The sequence below is a fragment of the Bufo bufo genome, chromosome 7, assembly GCF_905171765.1.
Source record: "Bufo bufo chromosome 7, aBufBuf1.1, whole genome shotgun sequence".
In the NCBI taxonomy this organism is placed as follows: Eukaryota; Metazoa; Chordata; class Amphibia; order Anura; family Bufonidae; genus Bufo; species Bufo bufo.
In genome coordinates this window covers 193,673,747-193,699,938 of record NC_053395.1, presented here as the reverse complement: position 1 = coordinate 193,699,938, position 26,192 = coordinate 193,673,747, and the positions used below count along the sequence as shown (strand labels likewise).

The 26,192-nt window shown below is 46.3% G+C and overlaps 1 protein-coding gene across 1 annotated transcript in view; it reads right to left on the bottom strand.

Annotated features, from left to right (window-relative positions):
* SLC38A11 (solute carrier family 38 member 11) overlaps positions 1 to 26,192 on the bottom strand; it is a 69,304-nt gene that overhangs the window by 25,799 nt on the left and 17,313 nt on the right. Inside the window, exons 6-8 of the mRNA XM_040440284.1 lie at positions 25,972 to 26,037; positions 20,936 to 21,042; positions 17,523 to 17,602 (exon numbers count right to left, since the gene is read on the bottom strand). Coding sequence (XP_040296218.1) covers positions 17,523 to 17,602; positions 20,936 to 21,042; positions 25,972 to 26,037 — 253 coding nt within the window. The remainder of the gene's footprint in view (positions 1 to 17,522; positions 17,603 to 20,935; positions 21,043 to 25,971; positions 26,038 to 26,192) is intronic.

Here is a 26,192-nt window from a genome sequence, read left to right as displayed (position 1 = left end):
GCTCTGTTCACTTGCATGGAGTGAGTACTTGTAATTACACTGCGCCGCCGCTGCAAGAGAGACGACATGTAGTGTAATAAAAGGAGGCAGCGCTCACATGGAGCAGCCTCCTCTGATCCTGAGGATAGGTCATCAATTTACAGTGGATATAAAAAGTCTACACACCCCTTTTAAAATGTCAGGTTTTTGTGCTGTAAAAAAATGAGACAAAGATAAATACTTTCAGAACTTTTTCCACCTTTGTGACCTATAAACTGTACAACTCAATTGAAAAACAAACTGAAATCTTTTAGGTGGAGGGAAGAAAACAAAAAAAAACTACAATAATGTGGTTGCATAAGTGTGCACACCCTCTTATAACTGGGGATGTAGCTGTGTTCAGAATTAAGCAATCACATTAAAAATCCTGTTAAATAGGAGTCAGCACTCACCTGCCATCATAGTGCCTCTGATTAACCCCAAATGAAGTTCAGCTGCTCTAGTTGGTCTTTCCTGAAATTTTCTTAATCGCATCCCACAGCAAAAGCCATGGTCCACAGAGACCTTCCAAAGCATGTGGGAAAAGGTGTTATGGTCTGATGAAACCAAGGTTGAACTTTTTGGCCATAATTCCAAAATATATGTTTGGCACAAAAACAACACTGCACATCACCAAAAGAACACCATACCCACAGTGAAGCATGGTGGTGGCAGCACCATGCTTTGGGGCTGTTTTTCTTCAGCTGGAACTGGGGCCTTAGTTAAGCTAGAGGGAATTATGAACAGTTCCAAATACCAGTCAATATTGGCACAAAACCTTCAGGCTTCTGCTAGAAAGCTGAACATGAAGACGAACTTCATCTTTCAGCATGACAACGACCCAAAGCATACATCCAAATCAACAAAGGAATGGCTTCACCAGAAGAAGATTAAAGTTTAGTAATGGCCCAGCCAGAGCCCAGACCTGAATCCGATTGAAAATCTGTGGGGTTTTCTGAAGAGGGCTGTGCACAGGAGATGCCCTCGCAATCTGACAGATTTGGAGTGTTTTTGCAAAGAAGAGTGGGCAAATCTTGCCAAGTCAAAATGTGCCATGCTGATAGTCTTTTTGGGTATGAGTCTGAGTGCTGTAATAAAATCAAAAGGTGCTTCAACAAAGTATTAGTTTAAGGGTGTGCACACTTATGCAACCATATTATTTTATTTTTGTATTTTTTCTTCCCTCCACCTAAAAGATTTCAGTTTGTTTTTCAATTGAGTTGTAGAGTTTATAGGTCACATTAAAGGTGGGAAAAGTTCTGAAATAATTTATCTTTGTCTCATTTTTTTACATCACAGAAACCTGACATTTTAACAGGGGTGTGTAGACTTTTTATATCCACTGTATATTGCCTGCACAACCCCTTTAAGGCATGTACAATTACCTCTATCATTTGTTACCTTCAGGTATAATACATTAATCTCTGTGTATACAGAAGGATATCACAGAGCATATATTCGCCCATTAGGTGTTCAGTACCACAGAGCACGGGGTACTTGCAATTTTTTGATGTTTAATACTAGTCATGTTATTTAATGTCCTTTAATGCCATGTATACCCAGCATGGTAATGTATGGAAGTGACAGAGTTAACTCTGGCACAGCCTCTACATGAAGCTTGGGTGTAGATCCTGGATCCACCCTTTAATGAGTCTATAGAGTTCTATCTTGGAGTTAGCCAGTAAAGAAAGAGTGAAGAAGGAACTCCATGTATTCCATTCCACACAGGACTGGGCTAAAACTACAGAGACTTACCGATCTCTAAATTATCTACAGAAATGAAAAAGAGATAAAGAGACAGTAAGGTTCAAAAATCTGCATGGCTGAGCATTAGAATCAGTAAGGCATCCTTTTACCTAAGCTATTTATACTTTACTGCAGTGAGAAGAATACTGTTCAGACACCCTTCACACATTGTTTCTCAAGTCCATCTGAGGAGATTTGCACTGTATCTTGGATTGGATATAGTACAACTCCCATCTTCTACTTTAGTAAAGAGAGACATCTATTCTGCTACATTTGGCCTGGTTACTGACTCCTGCACCATATTCTGGCCATGGCACTCTACACCTCCTACCTTGAACCCACACAAATACTGACTATATACACCTTTGGGGGAATTATTTTTTATTATTGCATTGTACTCATTTTGAGCAAAAATATATATTTTTTTCCAATTAGACTTTATTAAAATTTTTGAACCCCTGTCTCTGTGCAGCCTCGAGTTTCTCTAGAAGTAAGTTCTGAATTTTCACTCTGTTCCCTCAGGCAGCTCATCTGATGGGCTCCTTTATTTAATAAGTGTTTATGACCTTTTAGTAATTTAGAGATAAGGTTTATTAGATAACCAGTGAAAGTGAAAGTACCATTCACACAGCTAGACAGTTAACCCTTTGTGACAGAACATCTCAAAGTTTTTAATAAAGACAAATTGAAAAAAATGATTTTTAGCCCAAATTGAGTAAAATGCAATCATGAAAAAAAATTGCCCCGGAAGGTGTACATAGCCTTTAACTTCACAGGCACATCAACTACCATCAGGCCAGAGCCCCAGAATCAGGGTGTGCCCCGAGGGAAGAAAGGGTGCACCTGCCTTTTACTGCATGGCCCTAGGGAGCAACGGTGTGAGGAAAGCCACTGTGACTGACTGATACAACCAGAGCCATTACCACTTCCATCCTCCACTGAATATTAGACATCAGCAGTTTTTTCTATAGTATGGTGTAAGCACAATCATCTCCAGTGCTTGCCCACTCACTCCATCCCACCCAGTCCTAACAGCTATGTTGCCTTATTTAGTTAAATAGGTTATAAAATATGCATTGTCACTGACAGTTTTAAAGTTTTTTACATTTTTTTTTTTTTCAAAATATTTATTTTCAAATAAGTGAGCAGAACATTTTCTTTAATAAAATATGACCCTTTCCATATTTTAATTTGAGAAACAAATCAGATAACTCTGAATCTAAGAAGATGATAAGAACTGTTTCTACTCAGTGTCAGTGACAGGTTTTGTGACATCTGTGACTTCCAAAGTACAAAGGTGGTACAAAAAAAGTGTGATTCATTTATATACGGTATATATGGTTGCTGCCCTCTTGTGGTAACTCTAGAGAACTAATCCAAAAAGTGGCTACAAGTGATGCTGACTTTATTTCAGTGATAATGATTTTGACGTATTGTGAAACTACAACTCCCAGCATGCACACTTTCTTTGCTGTTCTTGTAACTCCCATAGAAGTGAATGAAGCATTCAGGGAGTTGTACAGTACTTTCTGAATAGCTGGAGCGCCGGAGGTTGCTGATCCCTGACACACAGTGTCTCTGACTATTTTTTTCCCAAACAAGTGCACAATTGATCCAAAATACAGGGGCCATTGTAAAGTTAGTAGAGCCTCAGTTCAAGGAGTTATTTGCATTTGAAATTATTAAAAAGTGATACCTTTGTGAAATTAAAAATTACTGTATAACAAACTATTTTTAAGATTACCAATTAAAGAGAGAAAAAACAATTCTGCAAAGCTAAATGACCATTTTGTTTAGGCAGTGTTCACGTCACTGCTATTTATTTCTAGCAGCAAAACAATGAAATTTACGGAAGTGCCGATTTAACCCAGTGGCTTACTTTAATGGCGTAGAAAGTAGTGTTGATCGAGCACCAAAGTGCTCAGGTGCTCTGGCAGAACACTTTGGGATGCTTGGGTTCTCTAGAGAGCACCAGAGCACAATGGAAGTCAATGGGAGAACCAGAGCATTAAACCAGGCACCGCCTGCTCTGAAGAGGGGAGGGTGTCTGCAGGGCCATCTTTAATATTGATTGGACCCTGGGCAAGAATTTACTTGGGCCCCCTGGATCCCGCCTTCCCAAATCCTAGCATGCAATCACGCCTTCTACCACAGCCTTATAGCAGCCCCCAGTAGCCTTATAGCAGCCCCCAGTAGCCTCATAGCAGCCCCCAGTAGCCTCACAGCAGCCCCCATTTGCCTCACAGCAGCCCCCAGTAGCCTAATAGCAGCCCCCAGTAGCCTCATAGCAGCCCCCAGTAGCCTCATAGCAGCCCCCAGTAGCCTCATAGCAGCCCCCAGTAGCCTTATAGCCGCCCCCAGTAGCCTCATAGCAGCCCCCAGTAGCCTCATAGCAGCCCCCAGTAGCCTCATAGCAGCCCCCATTAGCCTCATAGCAGCCCCCAGTAGCCTTATAGCTGCCCACAGTAGCTTCTCATCAGCCCCCAGCAGCCTCTCCATCAGCGACAGTCTGGTCCCTTATACCCTGCCACAGCTCTGCAACGGTGTGCTGTTTGTCATCTAAGCAAATTAGTTTCAGCAGGGCCTGTTGCCGATTCCCCACTGCAGTGCTACACTGCTTCCAGCTACTGACTGATGGCTGACTGGTGCTGCAAGATGAGAATTCATAGGTGAAAGTGGAGGAGGAGGTGGAGGAGGAGAAGGGGGGGTTGCAGCCATTAATGTAGGTGGTGGCGGAAAGCCTGATCGAAGTAGAGCCTGCAATCCTTGGCGTCGGTAGCACCTGTGTGTCACAGGTTAAGGGGAAGGGAAAACACCAAATACGCACAACAACGAATAAACAACAATCTAGGACTCAAAAGCTAAGGAAGAGGGATGGTGACCTCCTAGTAATCCCTAGGCCTTTCCCTAACTCCTGCCAGTATGAGCAGATCCTGATAGTGGAAATACTCATACACTGGATACGTAAATCCCTGCTAAAAATGACGAGCCCTAGGATAGGCAGCAGGGGATGAGACAGCTGGTTCCTTCCAGAATGAAGGAACCTGCATCTCCCTGAGGCCTATAAACAACACACACCAGATAATAAGAAACAACGAAGGCAACAAGTACTTAGCTTAGAGATGTATGGAGAAGCAGGAGATCCAAGACAAACCAGCACTAGCAACTCCAAGCAGAAACTATCAACCGCATGGTCAGCAGTGTGAGGCGGATCTAAATAGAGCCTCATCACTGATAATGAGCGGCACCTGAGGAGAGGTGAGATTCTGCCAAACAACAACATACTGTCACGGAACCATGAACCAGACGTACAACAAGAGATAAGTGAAAATAAGAAGGCTTTATTGAAAATAAAGCTGTAAAGCAAAAGTCCAAACGGATGGTGAAACCGAGCAGAGTCTTTGCGAAGCCAGAGGTCAGGAACCAGAAGGGTAGTCAGACGAAGCCAGGATCAGGAACCAGCAGGGTAGTCAGACGAAGCCAGGATCAGGAACCAGCAGGGTAGTCAGACGAAGCCAGGATCAGGAACCAGCAGGGTAGTCAGACGAAGCCAGGATCAGGAACCAGAAGCAGCAGCAGTCTTAGAAGCATGTGAACACAAGAGGACCAAGCAAGGAACTGAAGCCACAGACCTCCTATATATATGAGCTAGGCATCCAGCTCCTCCCAGGGGAAGGAGGAGCCGCAGGGTGGAAGGCTACAAGAAACCCAGAAACCTAAGATGGCCGCCAGCACATGTCAAACGAAGGAGAGCAGCAAGCAGGTAAGACCATGACAGTACCTCCCCCTCAAGGGCCCCTCCTCCGCGGAGCACAAAACGGTTTCTGAGGGAAGCGTGCGTGGAAGGCTCGGAGCAAGGCAGGAGCATGGACATCTGCGGAGGGAACCCAGGAACGCTCCTCTGGACCATAACCACGCCAATGGACCAAAAACTGCAACCGACCGCGGACCAGGCGTGAGTCCAGGATATTGCTCACCTCATATTCCTCACGATTGCCCACTTGGACCGGACGAGGCCGAGGAACCGAGGAAGTGAAACGATTACACACCAGTGGCTTCAACAGGGAGACATGAAACACGTTGGAGATCCGCATGCCAGGAGGAAGCGCAAGGGCATAGGCTACCGGGTTTACCCTGCGAAGCACTCGGAAGGGACCAACAAAGCGAGGCGCCAGCTTGGGAGTGGGCACTCGAAGGTTGAGGTTGCGGGTGGACAACCATACACGGTCTCCGACCTGGTAGGAAGGAGCAGGCGCTCGTCTGCGATCAGCCTGGAGTCTCTGGCGCTGCGCAGAGACCTCAAGGGACTTCTGGATCTGTACCCAAGAAGCACGTAGGACGGAAAGGTGATCCTCCACAGCCGGAATATCCTGGGGAGAGAATACCTCCGGTAACACGGCAGGTTGGAACCCATAATTGGCCATGAAGGGAGACGTCCCAGAGGAAGAGTTCACTGCCGTGTTCCTGGCAAACTCAGCCCAAGGCAGGAGGTCAACCCAATTGTCTTGGTGATCAGAGACATAGCAACGAAGGAATTGCTCCAAGGCCTGATTGGATCGTTCTGCGGCCCCATTGGACTGAGGGTGGTAGGCCGAGGAGAAGGAGAGATGAATCCCCAACTGGGAGCAAAAGGCGCGCCAGAACCTGGACACAAACTGACTCCCCCGATCCGACACAATCTCCTTAGGCAAACCGTGCAACCGGAAGACCTCCCTGGCAAAAATCGTGGCCAACTCTTGTGCAGAGGGTAACTTCTTGAGAGGAACACAGTGGCACATTTTGGAAAACCGATCCACAATCATGAGAATGACCGTATGGCCTCGGGATGCAGGGAGGTCCACAATGAAATCCATCCCCAGGTGTGACCATGGGCGCTCCCCGGTGGCTATGGGTTGCAGAAGGCCCAACGGAAGGTGCCGAGGGGACTTACTCTGGGCACAAACGGAGCATGCCGCTACATATGCGGCGATGTCGGAACGTAGGGAAGGCCACCAGAACAGACGTGAAACAGCCCAGGACAGCTGATTCTTTCCAGGATGCCCCGCGGTCTTGGAGTTATGGTAGGTTCGCAACAACCGAGTGCGCAACTCCTCAGGCACAAAACATCTGCCGTTGGGTCTCCCAGAGGGAGCACCAGATTGAGCCGCCAAAATCTGCTCACCCAGGGGAGAGGTCAGGCTGGTGCGAATGGCGGCCAGGATCTGATTCGGAGGTATGACCGAAGTCGGAATCGACTCCTCCCTGGACAGCTCGGAGTACTGCCGTGATAAGGCATCCGCCCTGATGTTCTTGGAACCGGGTAGGTAGGAGACCACGTAATTAAAACGTGACAAGAACAGAGCCCATCTGGCCTGACGTGGTGTCAATCTCTTGGCCTCAGAAAGGTAGGTCAGATTCTTGTGGTCCGTCAGGATGAGAACCGGAACCACCGAACCCTCGAGCAAGTGCCTCCATTCTTTAAGGGCCTGCACGATGGCCAATAACTCCCTGTCACCAATCTGATAGTTGCACTCCGCGGAAGACAGTTTCCGGGAGTAAAACCCACAAGGAAGCAGAGGACCCTCTGGTGTTCTACGCTGAGACAGAAGGGCGCCTACTCCCGTCTCAGACGCGTCCACCTCGAGGACAAAGGGCAACCCAGGGTTGGGATGCGACAGAATCGGAGCCGACACAAAGGCGGACTTTAGGGCCTCAAAAGCTCGGATGGCCTCGAGCGGCCAGACCTGGGAATTACTGCCCTTCCTGGTCAGATCCGTGAGAGGCTTGGCCAGCATGGAAAAGTCCCTGATGAACTTCCGATAATAATTGGCGAAGCCCAAAAAGCGCTGCAGGGAACGAAGACCACTGGGCTGGGGCCACTGTAAGACAGCCGAAACCTTCTCAGGATCCATGGAGAACCCCTCAGCGGAAATGATGTAACCTAAGAAGGTTACCTGGGATCGGTGAAATTCGCATTTCTCAAGCTTACCGAACAGCTTGTTCTCTCGTAACCGTTGCAACACTCGTCTGACATCCAGAATGTGGGCCTCCATGGATTCAGAATATACCAAGATGTCATCCAAATAGACTACCACACACTGCTGCAACAGGTCACGGAAAACATCGTTGATGAATTCCTGAAAGACTGCGGGCGCATTGCACAACCCAAAGGGCATAACCAAGGATTCGTAATGACCGGTCCTGGTGTTAAACGCGGTCTTCCACTCATCGCCCGCCTTGATCCTTACCAGGTTATATGCCGCCCTCAGGTCGAGTTTGGTAAAGACCGTGGCCCCTTTAAGGCGATCGAACAGCTCGGAAATCAAGGGTATCGGGTAAGCGTTCTTGATCGTGATGCGATTGAGACCCCTGTAATCGATGCAAGGCCTCAACTCACCGCCCTTCTTTTTCACAAAGAAAAATCCAGCCCCTGCCGGGGACGAAGATTTGCGAATGTGTCCGCGTGAAAGCGCCTCCCTCACGTACTCCTCCATGGCCTCATTCTCCGCTACCGACAGTGGATAGACTTTGCCACGAGGGGGAACGGCACCAGATTGTAACTCTATGGCACAATCGTATGGGCGGTGCGGAGGTAGGGCAACCGCGCGCACCTTATCGAATACATCCCGGTACTCCTCGTATTCAGGAGGCAACAGAGAGTCCGAGGAAGTACACAGCAACTTGACAGACCCATGGATGCAACTAGCCCCACACTGCGGTGACCACGAGAGGATCTCGACCGATCTCCAATCGAAAGTCGGATTATGCTTCTGGAGCCAGGGGTACCCCAAGACCACCGAGTAGTGTGGAGACGAAATAACCTGGAGGCAGACCGACTCTCTGTGAACGGCACCAATGGCTATCCCCACTGGAAGGGTCTCATGAGTCACGTGTGGCGGCAGAAGGGGTCTGCCGTCTATCGCCTCAAGAGCCAGTGGGGAACCTCGAGCCTGCAGAGGAATGGAATTGGCGGCAGCGAACACACTATCAATGAACAAACCACCAGCACCAGAGTCCACCAACGCCTGGGTCGTCACCGAGCCCCCGACCCAGGAGAGGACAACAGTGATCAGTGGTTTGTCAACACGGGAAACCGGGGACGAGGAGACTCCACCCAAGATCTGCCCCCGACAGGATCTCAGGGTACGAGCGTTTCCCGGACGGTTCGGACATGCCAACCGAAAATGCCCACCGAGACCACAGTACATGCATCGGCCCTCGCGTCTCCGGAGTGCCCTCTCCCCCTCGGACAGGCGAGCAAACCCCATCTGCATGGGTTCACCCCCAGACAAGTCATCCCCAGGAGGCGTGGGAGGAGAGGGAGGCACGGGTGGGACAGCAAACGTAGGCACCAATCTGTTAAAAGACCTCCGCAGGTTCTCCTTAAAGGAAGGTCTCTCCCTGAGTCTGGTGTCAATCAAAATCAGGAAAGAAATAAGAGACTCGAGCTCAACTGGTAGGTCCTTAGCTGCAACCTCATCCTTCAAGGCATCCGAGAGACCATGAGAGAAAGCAGCGACCAGAGCCTCATTATTCCAGCCCACCTCTGCTGCCAGGGTACGAAACTCAATGGCGTATTCAGCTACGGATAGTGAACCCTGTCTGATGGACATAAGGAGCTTCGCAGCAGAGGCAGCACGAGCCGGCACATCGAATACCTTCCGAAGAGAAGCAACAAAACCGGAAAACTCGGCAACCACCGGATTGTTGTTCTCCCATAAAGGGCTGGCCCAGGCCAAGGCCTTGTCCGAGAGCAGCGAGATCAAGAAGCCCACCTTTGATCTCTCAGTAGGAAAGGCATGTGGCAGCAACTCGAAATAAATGCCCACCTGGTTAAGGAAACCTCGGCACTGAGTTGGCTCTCCCCCAAAGCGCTGTGGAAGAGGGGCAGAACCGGTCATACCCCGAAACACCGCAGGCGCAACAACAGGTGTCGGGGTAGACTCTGGCGCAACAACCGGAGCGGCAGTAGGAGCGAGCCCAGGAGCGACAACCGACCCATCGGCAACGGGAGCGAAATGAGCCGTGCGTTCAAGCAGGGTTTGCAACGCCACAGCGAACCGACCCAAAAGGTGATCCTGCTGATCAAGTCTGGCAACCAGCGTGGGTAGCGAGGATGGCCCTGTACCGTCAGAATTCATGGCTTGGTCCTAATGTCACGGAACCATGAACCAGACGTACAACAAGAGATAAGTGAAAATAAGAAGGCTTTATTGAAAATAAAGCTGTAAAGCAAAAGTCCAAACGGATGGTGAAACCGAGCAGAGTCTTTGCGAAGCCAGAGGTCAGGAACCAGAAGGGTAGTCAGACGAAGCCAGGATCAGGAACCAGCAGGGTAGTCAGACGAAGCCAGGATCAGGAACCAGCAGGGTAGTCAGACGAAGCCAGGATCAGGAACCAGCAGGGTAGTCAGACGAAGCCAGGATCAGGAACCAGAAGCAGCAGCAGTCTTAGAAGCATGTGAACACAAGAGGACCAAGCAAGGAACTGAAGCCACAGACCTCCTATATATATGAGCTAGGCATCCAGCTCCTCCCAGGGGAAGGAGGAGCCGCAGGGTGGAAGGCTACAAGAAACCCAGAAACCTAAGATGGCCGCCAGCACATGTCAAACGAAGGAGAGCAGCAAGCAGGTAAGACCATGACACATACATAGAGGAAAACAGAGAGATCTGTCAGATAGCCTCACGTGCAGCAAGTCTATCCGATCTTCTCACCTCTCTCACGATGAGGGACTGTGACACTGTGCCATCCCAGGGTACGACTCGCTCCCGGCCTCCACAACGTTCACCCAGTGTGCCGTCAGGAAATGTAGCGTCCCTGGCCAAAAGCACTTGTCCAGGTGTCAGTCGTTAAATGGACTTTCCCAATAACTGCGTTGGTCAGGGCACGGGTGATGTTACGGGACACATGCTGGTGTAAGGCGGGGATGGCACACACTGTGAAAAATAGTGGCGGCTGGGGACTGAGTAATGAGGGACGGCCGCCGCCATCAGACTGCAGAAGGCCTCAGTGTCCACAAACCTAAATAGCCACATTTCCAAGGCCAGCAATTTAGAAAGTTGCACATTTAGTGCTATGGCCTGTGGGTGGGTGGGTGGCTGGGTATTTGCATGGGCATCTGTATGCTGCACTGGGACACAGAAGTGGATGTGCTAGCTGATGGTGCTTGCGAAGGTCCAGGTGCAGGGCAGGAGGCATCCGGGCCTGCGTCTTCGACAGGGGATTGGCCAGCACGTAACACAGGGGAAGAGAAGTCAGTGGTGTGACCTGCAGACACTGATTGTGGACCTAGGCGCTCGGCCCACACATTGGGGTGCTTTGATGCCATGTGGCGGATCATGCTGGTGGTGGTGAGTTTGCTAGTGCTCAAGCGCCCCTGCTCATTTTGGTACGGTACAAGTTGCAAATGACAATTCTTTCATCGTGCGCACTTTCCTCAAAAAAGCGCCAGACTGCGGAACACCTACCCCTTGGCAAGGGATATTGCCGCAAAGGGGTCCTCCGGGTTACAGTTGCGGGCCTGTTTGGTGTGGCCCGCCTTCATCGTTTTGCCACCCCACTGCCTCTATCAGCCTGTTGCGGTGCTGCGGATCCCTCCCCCTCTGTACTGCTGTCCTAGCTCGGATTGCCACCTTCCCAGGTTGGGTCAGTGATTTCATCGTCCACCACCTCCTCTTCCACTTCCTCACTCTGGTCATCCTCTTGACTTGTTAACCTAACAAGTGTAACACCCCAGAGTCCTCTACCCCATTACTATCTCCTAAGAGTCTTTATACTGTCATCAGATATAATTTACATTATGTCTTCCACAAATTTGCATATAAAACCATGTTAAATGCAATTGTTCATGTAATCTGCCTGGTTACCAGTAGGTGGCAGCAACTCATTGGCAAGTACAGCTTAGTGTTTAGTGCATCTAAGCTGGAATGGTTTATTCCAGCTTAACTCCCCCTGTGTGTGGAGAAGTGGGCTGGTCCCACATCCTGTAGCATGGGTGGAGAAGGAAGTTAGAAGTAGTGTTCCAGCCACCCCTGTTGGGGAAGGCTGTGTGATAGTGTCTCATTTTATGCTGTATTTTAAATGCAGTTATGCTATGAGGATGGGCAAGAGCAACCGTAAGCTACTTCTGTGTTTTACATGATTAAGGGTCCATTCATATGTCCGCAATTTTGTTCCGCATTTTGCGGAATGGAATTGCGGACCCATTCATTCCTATGGAGCAGCCCGAAAAAAATAGAACATGTCCTATTCTTGTCCGCAATTGCGGACAAGAATAGGCATATTCTATAGTGCCGGCAATCTGCGGTCCGCAAAATGCGGAACTCACATTGCCGCTGTCCGTGTTTTGCGGATCCGCGGCTCCATGGATCCGCAAAACACGTTGCGGACGTGTGAATGGAGCCTAAAAGGGTTTTCTAAGATGATCAGACACCCAGGACCCCCGCCGATCAGCTGTTCGCGAAGGCAGCTTTGCCTAGGCCGTATGATGTCACGCTCATCGGTCACATGGCCTAAGCGCAGCTCAGCTCTATTGAAGTGAATGGGGATGAGCTGTAATACCAAGCACAGCCTCGATACAGTGTGCGGTGAGCAGATAGAAGTCTGCAGCGCTACTGTGCCTTCTCAAACAGCTGATTGGCTGGATGGGTCATCAGTTAAAAAATCTGGGAAAACCCGTTCAATTAAATAAAGTCCTACTTTTATATCGGAACTGGTGCAGTGCTGGATTATATGGATTGACTTACAGGTTTATGGGCCCCAATGAAGCGTTTAGAGTCCTTTAGGAAATATTTTTATATACAGATGTTGACAATATTACGTAACAGCTGCACGCCGGCGGGGAGGATCAGAACGGCAGCGGTGGAATGGTGGGCGATTCAACAAGTAGGTATTGCTTATTCTGTTATTTTACACCATCCTCTGCCTGTGCTCAAATTTCTGCCAGTATTGTGCATCCTATTTAATACATGTTTACATAAAGTCCACCGAGCAGGTGCTGCATCTCTCTGCCCTGGCTCATAGAGGGGGGTCTTTACCACCAGAGCGCCCTCCAAGACCTCCATATGCCCTAACAAGGCAAATGAAGAGAAGTCGTCCTAATGGCACAACCCCCTTTAGGCCGAATGCACACGGCCGTGTCCCGCGGCCGAGAGCAGTCCGTGGTATGCCGGGCTGGATTCCTGTTCAGAGCAGGAGCGCACGGCGTCATTGGTTGCTATGATCTATACGAGTGTATTACTGTACAGCAGCGGCGGCATGAAGCGCACGGCGTCATAGCAACCAATGAAACCGTGCGCTCCTGCTGTCAGCAGGAATCCAGGCCGGCATACCACGGACCGCTCTCGGCCGCGTGCATTCGGCCTAAACATATAAATGCCTCGTGCTTGGTAAACAGTCAGTGGTTTCCATGGTTGATACGTCTTCCACGATTGTCTTTTTTCTTAAAGTTTAGTTCTGTTTTTGATAAATAAATAATGTTTATAATATGACAGAATCATTTTCAGTATGTTATATTTCTATGGCAACCAGGACATCATGGCCGGGACTTTACACTCTGGGAATATCTTTAATTCTGAACATTTTGTAAAAATTAGTAACAACAAGAGATCATTTAGGGACAGAAACACAGAGAAGAAAATTACTAACAAATCTGTCTGCTGTATTTGGCCCATTGTCACGCCCGTTGTAGCCTCTCCTCAAGCAGCGCTGCTAGCGTCCAGTTACCAGGGCGACCAGGTCGGGTTTCTATATGCAGTCAGCCAATCAAAGGCCGCACTCGCAGATCCGGCGCACTGATATCATCGGTCATGTGACGCCAGATTTGTCATGTGACCAGGAAGCGTGGCCTATTTAAACAGGCAGCCTGCTGGCCACAGGTTGCCTGTGATTGGTATTTGCACCACGCTAGCCTGCTTCCCTTATCTACTGACCTATGTGATTCTGACCTCGGATAACCTTTACTCTTTCCGCCTGACCCGTTTGGATTTGACATGACTTCCTGGTCGCTGACTTCTGGCTACTTCTGGTTTCTGCCCTCAATTTCTGATTAGGTTCGGTTTGGATTTTACTGGTATTGTATTCGGCTTTATACCTTTCTGATTTTGCCTACTATTGTCTGTGCCATTCTGTCACTAGTATTTATTGTTTCCTTTACTGTTTGGACCCTGCACTTATTTGTCCTGTATGTTCTGCAGTGATGGGAGGGTGGATATAGAATTTGGCCCACACTGCCGCATCCTGGCCCCAGACTTCAGGTCACACTGTGCGTATCCTGAAATCTGGGGCCTTACAGCCACCTACTACATTATTTGTACACAGAGAGTTATCATCGTGTTATCTGTGGTGTTACATAGGACTGCAGGTGATATCCACTACATTATCTGTTAAAAGGGGCGTGGCCACAGGTTGGGGGGGGCGCCAGGGTCAGCGTCAGCTACGGGCAAATGCTGGAGCTCACTGCTCCTGAGGGGGCCCACTGAGCTGCTATGTGCACTTCCATCAATACAGATGTCAGCAGTCATTGCTGTCATTTCACTTACGCAGTACCCCTCTGGTGGGTCCTTTGAGTCACATGAGGCCGGCTGCTGCAGAGCTTCAGACACGCCCCCTCTTCACTGAGCAGCAGGTTACCTTACCAGCTTCAGACACGCAGAGTTTGTCAGTGAGTCTGCACTGTGACTGTCTCTTCTCTGTGGGAAAGGGGGGAAGGGGATGCAGCTTCATGCATTTTAGTTGTTTACTGCAACATCAAGCAGTTTGCCTCCATGGCACCTGCCCCCCCCCTTCATATCCTGTCCTATCTCATCCTCATGGATCCCCTTCTGTCTCCTATCCTCTCTCATGTATCCAGAGCTCCTGTTCCACCCTCCTATCTCCTGTTGCTGCCCTGCTCAGACCTCCTGCCCCTACTTCTTGTATGAATCCCCCTCGTAGCCCCTTCCACCTACTTGCTGTGTTCACCCCTCCTGTCCATCCAGGGCCCCGGGCCCCTGTCTTACTCCTCTGCCTCTCATTATGGTGGCGTCTGAACCGCATTCACTATATGGACCTTCTAACGTCACAGGGTCATGTGACTGTGCCCCCCACCCTGTACTGTGCCACCCACCCTGTACTGTGCCCCTCACCCCGTACTGTGCCCCCTTATACCCTGCATTGTGCCCTCTTACCACACCCTGTACAATGCCCTCTTATACCCTTTTATCCGGTCACTGCACAGAGGTGTTATCCGGTCAATGTATGGCAGTGGTATCTAATAACTGGATGGTCATAACTGTATCCCTTTCCCTGCCCAGGTTATCCTTTTTTAGACCTGGCATGAGCGGGAAAATGATGCAGATTGCGGTGCTAAGGACCTTTGCGTCACAATCTGTTTCAGAAATACGCCTAATATAGACATATTTCTATATAATAAATGACCACCTAATTGTATTATTATTCGGGGGTAGGGCTAATATCTTTATAGTATATAGATTCTAGTGTATTTTACTGTGCCCTGTATTTCCGAGTAGATAAATGATCCTTGGGAGACACAGTCCTCACCCCTGACCACTAGGACCAGGTAGCGCTCTGTCAGTTTATGGCGGCCTCCCCTCTCCTCCACATTGCTGCGCTGTGTACTAGTGCTTATTCTGACACTAGGGCTGGGTACACATCCTATTTTTGCATACCAAAAATGTATGGGTTAACAGATGCCTCAGACTGATGCCGTACAGTGGCGTCCGTTCACCATACAGTTCCATTGTAAAAAAAACATATGCGTTAACGTATGCATTTTTTTACTGGACTCTGCAGGATACAAAAACGTGGAGTGCTGCACATTTATATACATCAAACCGATAGGAGAAATGTGATGTAAACCCACTGGGGAAGGGGGGGGGGCGGGAGGCATACAAAAATATTCTGTGGGGCCCAGTCAGTTCTAGCTACATCACCGGCCCAACGGTGACATCATGACGTGTGTCTCACTGCTGTAGTGGGCCAGAGGAGAGAAGGAGCGCAGGGAGCTGCTGTTAGTGAATGACAGGACCGCCGGCTCCCCTACGCTCCCGCAATGATAGGTATGTGAGGGGGCCACTGGGGGGTTCATTACACTGTGAGGGCCCCTTACACAGTATAATGACCCCCAGTGCCCTCCATTTAGTATAATGATCTCCAATGACCCTTCATTCAGTGTGATGACCACCAGAGCCCCCATTCAATATAATGACCCCAGTGACCACCATACAGTATAATGACCCCCAGTGCCCCCTGCATACAGTATAACCCCCAGTGTGGGGGCCACTGGGGGTCTATTCTGAATGGGGGGGCGACTGGGGGTTATTATTCTGAATGGAGGGCCACTGTGGGGTCATTATACTGTGTTTGGGGGCATTGGAAGGTATTATACTGTGTGAAGGGCCACTAGTGGTCATTATACTGTATAGGGGCCACTGGTGGGGGCCACTGGAGGGACATGTAAATGTATAAAAATGCCCCAAGGGGACCCACTGGAATTTATTGCCCAAGGGCCAACATGAACCTGGAGGGGGCCCTGGGGGGGAGGGGGGAGCAATACTTGGCTTGCCCCGGGTGCTGGCAACTCACACTACGCCACTGCCCCCCCCCCCAATACTTTAAAAAAATTGTACCCCCTCACAGTAGCATTGCCCTCATTGTACAACCTTCACAGTAGTTTTGTACAGATGTGTGCCCCCTCACAGTAGTTATGCCCACATTGTGCCCTCTCACAGTAGTTATGCCCACATTGTGCCCTCCAAGTCTTCAAGATATTTGAATGTTTATTCCCACCAAACAAGCGATGTTTCGACTCTGAGTCTGATTAAGTTTTCACCCCCCAGTAGAAGAGGAGATAATCCCAACTAAGACTGGGCCCCCTCTTGCCCAGGGCCCCATAGCAGTCGCATGGTCTGTCGCTATGGTAGTTACGCCCCTGATCATGGAAGCTCTGATACAATCATTGTTCATGAACTTTGTGCCTACTTTTATATGTGTCTCAATGATGTAGAGATGTAGCAGAGCTAAAAAGCAGAGCTGTTTACATTAAAAGGCGTTGTGCAGGCTATTTATATTGAGGACCTATCATCAGAATACACCTATGCCCAGCACCCACCTCGATCAGCTGTTTGAAGGGGAGGCGGTGCTCTGCGCGGGCGCTGCTTCTTGTTTATTACAATGCCCATCATCGGCATTGTAATGACAAGTAGTCGCTACATTCACTTGAACGGAGCAAGTAGTTGTAATTACACTGCTCCACCGCATGTAGTGTAATAAACAGAAAGCAGCACTCGCATGGAGCGCTGCCTCCTCTTCAAACAGCTGATCTGTAGGATAGCTCATCAATATCTGATTGGCAGGAGTCCGGCACCCAGCACCCCCGCCGATCAGATATTGACGACCTATCCTGACGATAAGTCATCAATATAAATGGCCTGAACAACCGCTTTAAGTAAACAATGGCAATAAAATATTAATTGACTTTTTCAATGCCTTTTGTCACAAGATAACCATGTGGCGTGTGTTATCACAGCTTCTTTTAGTTCTGTGTAAAAGAGCAGAAGGGCACACGAGACCAAGGTTAGATAACATACAGTCACATGATTGTAGCATCATATACAACCCTTTCACGATAACTAAATGCAAATCACCCCCTACAAAAGTGTAATATATGCTACTTATATGAGACAATAGCCAAATAGCAATGTCTGGTATAGTCTAGAAAGTTACATGATAATAATCTAGAATTTAATAATTTCCATTATGAACAAATTAAATACTTACATTGTGACCATGTAAGATGAGGCGCGAATAATAACAATCACCAGGACGATTATGGTTAAGAGTAGGGACATCAGAGATACCTACAAGGGAGCAACAACAATGTACAGTCAATCTATCGATATTAAATTCATATTTATATCTAATGGATTAATGTAATCAAATTATACTTCCTATTAAAGATACCTGGGGGGGGGGGGGGGGGGGTCATTCATTAAGACCCTGCGCTGGCTGTTCTGCCCAGCAGTGTTAAAGAAAATGCTTCTATTTCACGTCTCCTATTTCGGTGGTGATTAGTTTGGTTATTTATAGGCTATATCACCATCTAGCGGTCTTAAAAATGTACTACACTTTGTTTTTCTGTTAATAAAGATTATTGTATTGTGGGAGGTGCAAAGCATTGTGGGACTGAAATGCATCCTGGGAGAGAGAAGCCTAGTCTCCAGTCATCAAGGACACACCAGCTGAGCTGCATATCTCCTTCTTAAAAGCATATCTGGTGAGAAATCTACCTCTGTCTTAGGGACACTGTGTTATGCAGAGCTGTTCGGTCAGTTGTATTGTTACTCAGGGAAGTTTACTGCGTTAGCTAGCCATGAAGTCTTATGTACAGGCAGACATTTTACCACGTGCTTCAGTGTTATATACTTATTCATGTTATTTGTGTTCTTATAGTTTTACCTCAAATACTCCTGTTTTACTAATAAACAAGTTAGACTACAAAGAACAGTCCTCTTATTTGGAAGACAGGAATGGTTTATGCTGAATGTAAGACTGCACACTGTGTGAACGTGTATGAAGACAGAAAACTGGCGGTGGATCCGCCAAGGTTATGTAGAGGCATCGCCGCTTCTAAATCTACACCAGCTTTCTTGCTTACGTAGTTTCAGACCACTTTCTACATCTAAAACAGGCATAGAAAATTATAAATGAGACGGGCTCCTTTCCCCACCATGCCCACTTTTGTAGACCTGGCTTGTCACAGAAAATTTGCAGATTGCAGCGCAAAGAACCTTAGTGCTCAAATGGGTTATCTGGGCTAAAGATATTGATGAGCTATCCTCAGCATTCGCCACTACACAGTGTACAGATCCATCTGCCTCCAGCTCTGTGCACTGGACCGCAGCAGCCTGAAACAGCTGATCAGCAGGTAAGGGGTGCCTAGTGTCGGACCACCACCGATCTGATATTGATGACCTATCCTGAGGATACAGTAGGTCAGGTAAGGGGTGCCTAGTGTTGGACCACCACCAATCTGATATTGATGACCTATCCTGAGGTCAGGTAAGGGGTGCCTAGTGTCGGACCACCACCTATCTGATATTGATGACCTATCCTGAGGATACAGTAGGTCAGGTAAGGAGTGCTTACTGTCGGACCACCACCGATCTGATATTGATGACCTATCCTGAGGATACAGTAGGTCAGGTAAGGAGTGCCTAGTGTCGGACCACCACCGATCTGATATTGATGACCTATCCTGAGGATACAGTAGGTCAGGTAAGGGGTGCCTAGTGTCGGACCACCACCGATCTGATATTGATGACCTATCCTGAGGATACAGTAGGTCAGGTAAGGGGTGCCTAGTGTCGGACCACCACCGATCTGATATTGATGACCTATCCTGAGGATACAGTAGGTCAGGTAAGGGGTGCCTAGTGTCGGACCAACACCGATCTGATATTGATGACCTATCCTGAGGATACAGTAGATCAGGTAAGGGGTGCCTAGTGTCGAACCACCACCGATCTGATATTGATGACCTATCCTGAGGATACAGTAGGTCAGGTAAGGAGTGCCTAGTGTCGGACCACCACCGATCTGATATTGATGACCTATCCTGAGGATACAGTAGGTCAGGTAAGGGGTGCCTAGTGTCGGACCACCACCGATCTGATATTGATGACCTATCTTGAGGATACAGTAGGTCATCAATATTAGTAGCCAAAAGAATGCTTTTAAGTGCATTAACAAAAATTCTTTCTATACTTGAAATAAAGAGCATTGGTTAAAGGGATTGTCCACTTTAAACAAATCCGTTTAGTTACCCCCAGTGCTATACCAATCACAGCATTTGACCTCTAGCACTGAGCTGTGAATTGTGGAGGGAACCTGTTAGCAAGTGTTTCAATTCCCTGCAGCGCCACCAGAGGCAAAATGAAGTATTACACAGACTAGTAAAATCAATAGTCTGTCTGCATTAGTGCATAGACGTGCCAGGTCCTCCAGACAGAAAGAGATGCACTGATTATTAATTAAGGGGCACATTTATTAAGACCAGCATTTTAGATGCCGTTCTTAATAAACCCCTATACCAGCCGGCCTCTTCATAACTTTGGCCGCTTCTAAATGTAAAACAGCTTCCGAGTTGTCTTACATTTAGACCTTTTAGATCATTTTGACCTTTTCTGGTAAATAAGAAAGGCCTGCCGGCCCGTCCCCTTCCTCGCCCCCACTTTTAGACCTGGCGTGAGCAGTAAAAAGTCGCAGATTGCAGCACAACTAACCATTGCTCCACAATCTGTGCCTGACATAGGCGTGGTTCGGCCTCATAAATGACCTCCTAAGTCTTTATCTGAGAACCTCTTCTGTTTCGGATCTCCATATTAAAGTGTCATTAATGGATATATACAGAAACACACACCAACGTTAATGTTAGCATCAGCCAAATGATAGTATTATTATTATTATTTATGGTCTGTTCTGGGCAGAGACGTCCCTATATGTGGTAACAGAGCACTGTCGGGCAACTTTATTAAAGGGATATGAGCAAACAGCTCTAATAAGAGCTATCCCAGGGATCTCAACTCTCCCGGAGGTTCAGGGACTCTCCCGCTATTAGATAGCGGCTCCCTGACACCAGCATGTGAAACAATATATCCTGGAAAGGTTTATCTCAGTCAGATAGCAGAGCAGAGAGATAAGAGAAGTGACAGGACACAGAGTTTAGATTACAGGTTGAATTAACCCTTTAGGGTCAAATTGGCTTCTCAAGGAGATATATATGTTAAAGGCATCTCTCCTTCTGTCTCATTCAGTAGCTCTAGAACTATTGAGAGAGATGTATTTTTTTTTAAATACATTTACACATTTAACCCTCCATTTTAATTATATTATTTACCCCAGTGAAAAATTCACACCCCTTGGATGCTTTAATCATATATATAAATATGATAATTTGGGGCAGGGTAATGAGCCCAGTCCTCCACACCATAGAGCAAAGTGTGCAGATACTTCATATTTTTGGAAAATGTAATAAAAAGTTTGTGGGGGAAAAAAAAAAAACAACTCCCTGAAATGAGAAGTGCACCTCCCTGAAATGAGTTTTTGCAGGTTGGGATGTCTGCTATCCATAAAGACTTAGAACAAGGGTCATAATGCTGACTGAAGAAGGAAGCTTTGTTTCTATACTGTACCTTTCCCAGTCTTTGCATGTTACGGTATAATGCTATAGGAAGAGTAATGACGATTGTGGTGCTCAGGATAGCAAAATGGCGGTCAGCAAGTATGCTTCCTGGAGTAACTGCATGGAAACAGAAATGAAGACACGTTTTATACTATGTAACATACAGGTTCATTTTCTTTATATTTTGATCTATCTGTCTGCAATCTGCGGTATATAAAATTAAAATGCAAAAGATAGCGACTGATGGACCGTATGCAGTGAGCTTATATTACTTATCCAACGGCTCCAGTGTTAAGCTGAAACTTTTAAACCATTTTAGATGAATAAAAGAACTTTATTTTTTCTCTATTCTTGGAAAGTAGTGTTGATCGCGAATATTCTAATCGCAAATTTTTATCGCGAATATCGACACTTCGAGAATTCGCGGAGATGTAGAATCTAGTGCCATATATTCGTAATCGCGAATATTCTCGCTTTTTTTTCCCATCAGTAACCTCCCTTCTTGCTTGTCGGCCAATGAGAAGTCTGCAATATCTTTGAGCTTAGCAACATCCCTAGCAACCAATAGGAAAGTTGCCTACCCCTTACTATATAAGAACCTCCCCAGCAGCCATTTTCTGCAGTTTTTTGCAGTTCTGAGAGACAGCGGTGACATTGCTGTGCTCTGTGCTTTCATCTGGATCCTATTCCTTATCCATTTACATTCGATAGTTAGTTAGTTTATATATATAATACAGAGAGTTAGTGGGAGATAGTCAGTGTAGGTTATATCCTGATATAGTGTAGCTGTTCCAGTGCAGGGTGTTAGGTAGTGTGATAGGGATTACTGTTTCTCTGCTGTCCATACATACATGCTACAGACATAGCGCTGTGATGTCACAACAATACTTGCTGCACCAATCAGCAATATCTACTCAGACCTGATAAAATGTGAAGTCGCATGTATTGCGGAAAGAATATGCGCATCATTAGTGCCGATTTGCGCAATTGCGGAAATAATGACCACATCACGAATTCTAGAATTTGCAAATTTATTGCGAATATTATGCGAAAAATTCACAAAATATTGCAAAAACGAATATTGCCTATGCCGCTCATTACTATTGGAGATTGCGTCTGTTTTGTTTTTTATCTATCTTACTGTATATGTATTTATTATTATTATTAATAATTTTATTATCATCATTATCATCTGTGTATTAATCTAATATCTGTACTTTAATTATGTTATTTAGTCACAGTAACAAAACATTAAAAGAGTTGTGTCACAAAACATATTCTACATTTTTCAAACCACCAGCACCTGGATCTTGATACTTTTGTAATTGCATGTGACTAAAAATTTAGCTGAGGCTACTTTCACACTGGTGTTTCTGGGTCCCCCTGTGAGATCCGTTTCAGGGCTCTCACAAGCGGCCCAAAACGGATCAGTTCAGCCCCAATGCATTCTGAATGGATAAGGATCCGCTCAGAAAGCATCAGTTTGCCTCCGTTCAGCCTCCATTCCGCTCTGGAGGCGGACACCAAAGCGCTGCTTGCAGCGTTTTGATGTCCGTCTGACGATGCGGAGCCAAACGGATCCGTCCTGACACACAATGTAAGTCAATGGGGACGGATCCGTTTACATTGACACAAATATGGTGCAATTGTAAACGGATCCGTCCCCAATTGACTTTAAATGTAAGTCAGGACGGATCCGTTTGACTTACACTTAGACTTAGATTTTTTTTGGGACAGAATAATGCAGACGGATCCGTTCTGAACGGATACAAGCGTTTGCATTATAGGTGCGGATCCGTCTGTGCAGATACCAGACGGATCCGCACCTAACGCAGGTGTGAAAGTAGCCTTAGCCACTGAGTTATTCAATAAACTGTATCTGTATAGCGCCACCTGCTGTCTGTTCTTTGTCGGGTTGAACATGCTCAGTTTAAATCTTCAACTGCCACCAGCCTTATGTTCTGTTAGAAGCTGTGGCAGTTACAGGGAAAGAGCTGCAGCAGAAAGGGCACACCCCTGAGCTGCCAGGCTGAAGAGAATCTGGCAGAGCAATTGGAGCAGTGAATGTGGAGATCCCTGGATCCATGTGAGGTACAGGGCTGGTTCTAGCTTTGTTAGAGAGATATTGTCATGTACTATATGATGTCTGATTTTCATTTTTTACACCAATCATGGCATAACCCCCTTTAAGGGACTATTACAAGGGTCAATGTCAGGCCAATAACACGTGACAATCAGTGATATACATTGATATCATTTAAAGGGCCTTTCACATGACGAATATGATGAATGTATTCGTCATATTCCTCAAATGAAGATAACAAAGTATTCTCCATCTTCGTTTTAGCTCCATATTCGTCAACTTCGTTAATTCTAGCAATCAAATAGGAAGGTTGACTATAGAGACAGCTGTGTTTAATTCGCTATGCGATTATATTATTTTGCTTTTTTTAAAAATAAATAGAATAATTTTAATAATTATCAAGTATTATAATTATTCTATTTATTAAAAAAAAAAGAAAAGTAATATAATCTCATAGCGAAATAAACACAGCTGTCTCTATAGTCAACCTTCCTATTTGATTGCTAGAATTAACGAAGTTGACGAATATGGAGCTAAAACGAAGATGGAGAATACTTTGTTATCTTCGTTTTGAAGAATATGACGAATACATTCGTCATATTCGTTAATTCTACCAAGCCAACCATAGTAAACCAGGTCCAAGTTGAAATCGCAATGCGATTAATTCAAGTTGTACTGATCGCATTTTGATTACAACTTAGCACTGCTATATTCAATATTAGGCTAGAATTAACGAATATGGAATATAGCAGTGCTAAGTTGTAATCGCAATTCGATTATTATAACTTGAATTAATCGAATTGCGATTTCAACGTAATTCTCACATCCGACAGTACATTCTAGTATGGAGGCATTTCGATGGTGATGGGGACGCTCCATGAGCACGGAAGTCGGCAGAAGCGGCAACGGTCACTGACTGGAGCAGCCAGGAAGCCAGGAATCCTCAGGACAGCTAAGAACTACTTTTGGGAAGTGGGGAAAAAAACAAAAACGAATATTCGAAATATCGAATTTATAGCACTATATTCGAAATATACGCGAAATAGCGAAGTGCCGATATTCGCCCAAAAAATTAGATATTCGAATATTCGTGCTCAACACTATTGCTGATTAATCACTCACTGAATCCCTGGTCCATGTAAAAGGACCTTAGGAGTATGTGCACATGAGATGGGAATGGAAGTGGGAAGCAAATAATTGCACTTTTCTCTGTGTTTTTTCTGCTTTTGAGGTAATGGTTTTCACAAACAGAGGCAAAAATGTGTATTTGCTTGCACTTTTGTTGCAGTGTAAGGCTACTTTCACACTAGCGTTCGGGGCTCCGCTTGTGAGCTCCGTTTGAAGGCTCTCACAAGCGGCCCCGAACGGATCCGTCCAGCCCTGATGCATTCTCAATAGATGCGGATCCGCTCAGAATGCATCAGACTGGCAGCGTTCAGCCTCCGCTCCGCTCAGCAGGCGGACCCCTGAACGCAGCTTGCAGCGTTCGGGTGTCCGCCTGGCCGTGCGGAGGCAAACGGATCCGTCCAGACTTACAATGTAAGTCAATGGGGACGGATCCGTTTGAAGATGACACAGTATGGCTCAATTTTCAAACGGATCCGTCCCCCATTGACTTTCAATGTAAAGTCAAAACGGATCCGTTTGCATTATCATGAACAAAAAAAAAAAAAAAAAAAAATATATATTTTTTTTTTTTTTGTTCATGGTTATGCAAACGGATCCGTTCTGAACGGATGCAAGCGTTTGCATTATAGGAGCGGATCCGTCTGTGCAGATACCAGACGGATCCGCTCCTAACGCAAGTGTGAAAGTAGCCTTATAAAGGTGTGATTCTCTCTTCTGCACAATCACTGCTCTGTGTACCCTTACTGTGACTTTCCTCCATATTACTGTACTGTATATACAATATCAAGGGATTTATTTTGGGCTGTATTCACATTTTGTTGTGTTTTTTATTTTGTTAAAGAGGACCTGTCACCTCTCCTGACATTCCTGTTATAATGGCTTCATACGTTCTCCATGTAATAACAATTCTGGAACATCTATTCTTATGACTCTATGTTGTGCCATTCCTGTATTATTTCTACTAGAAGTTATGAATGAATTGCCAGCAGTCTGCAGTAAGGGTACAGAGGGGCGGTAACCAGTTAGGGGTGTGTCCCTGCACAGTCTCACTCTATCCAATCAGTGCTTCCATTGTCAGACTGTGCAGGTACACACTCCTAACTGGTTACCTCCCCTCTGTACCCTTACTGCAGACTGCTAGCAATTCATTCATAACTAGTGTTGATCGTGAATATTTTAATCGTGAATTTTTATCACAAATATTGGCATTTGCGAATATCTAGAATATAGTGCTATATCTTCGTATATTCTAGATTTTTTTTCATCAGTACCCATGATCCCTCACTGCTTCTTGCTTGTGGGCCAATGAGAAGGCTGCAATATCTTTGACTTTAGGAGTAGTGCTGATCGTGAATTTTTCAAATTCGCGAATATATGACGAATATTCACCCAAACATTTGCGAAATATCGCAAATTCGAATATTGCCCCTGACGCTCAGCACTGTTCATAACTTCTAGTATAAATAATAAAGGAATGGTACAACAAACAGACATAAGAATAGATGTTCCAGAATTGTTGTTACAGGGGGATTGCACGAAGCTATTAAAACAGACATGTCAGGAGAGGTGAAAGGTCCTCTTTAAGCTTTTTTTGTATAATTTACTCAAATGTTTTACTGTAATTTCTAGAAACACATAAAAAAACATAAAAAGTTGTGACAAAAATGTCAGATGTGAGCACAGTCCTGGAAAAGCAAGTATATTCCTCTGCTTCTTCTTCGGACCGCAAGCGATCTGCCCATATAAACCACTATCAATGAGTACAAACGACACGGCAGAGACAATGTTATTACGTGAGTTTGCAACCATTCGAGACACTACTGAAGGAAACTCACCTCCTGGGATTCGTTGAAATATTTTTGGTAAAATGTCTCCTGTGATGATATTGTAGCTGATCATTGCTGGAAGATATTAAAACTTCAGTCAGTCACAACGTTTTTTATTTTTAAGCCATACAATTATGATCCATAAATGTCTATTCGTGCTCTGCACCAGTCTCTTGACTCCCATGGGTCAGCAGTCACTTGAACAGAGAGGACTCCAGATGGGAGCGGCC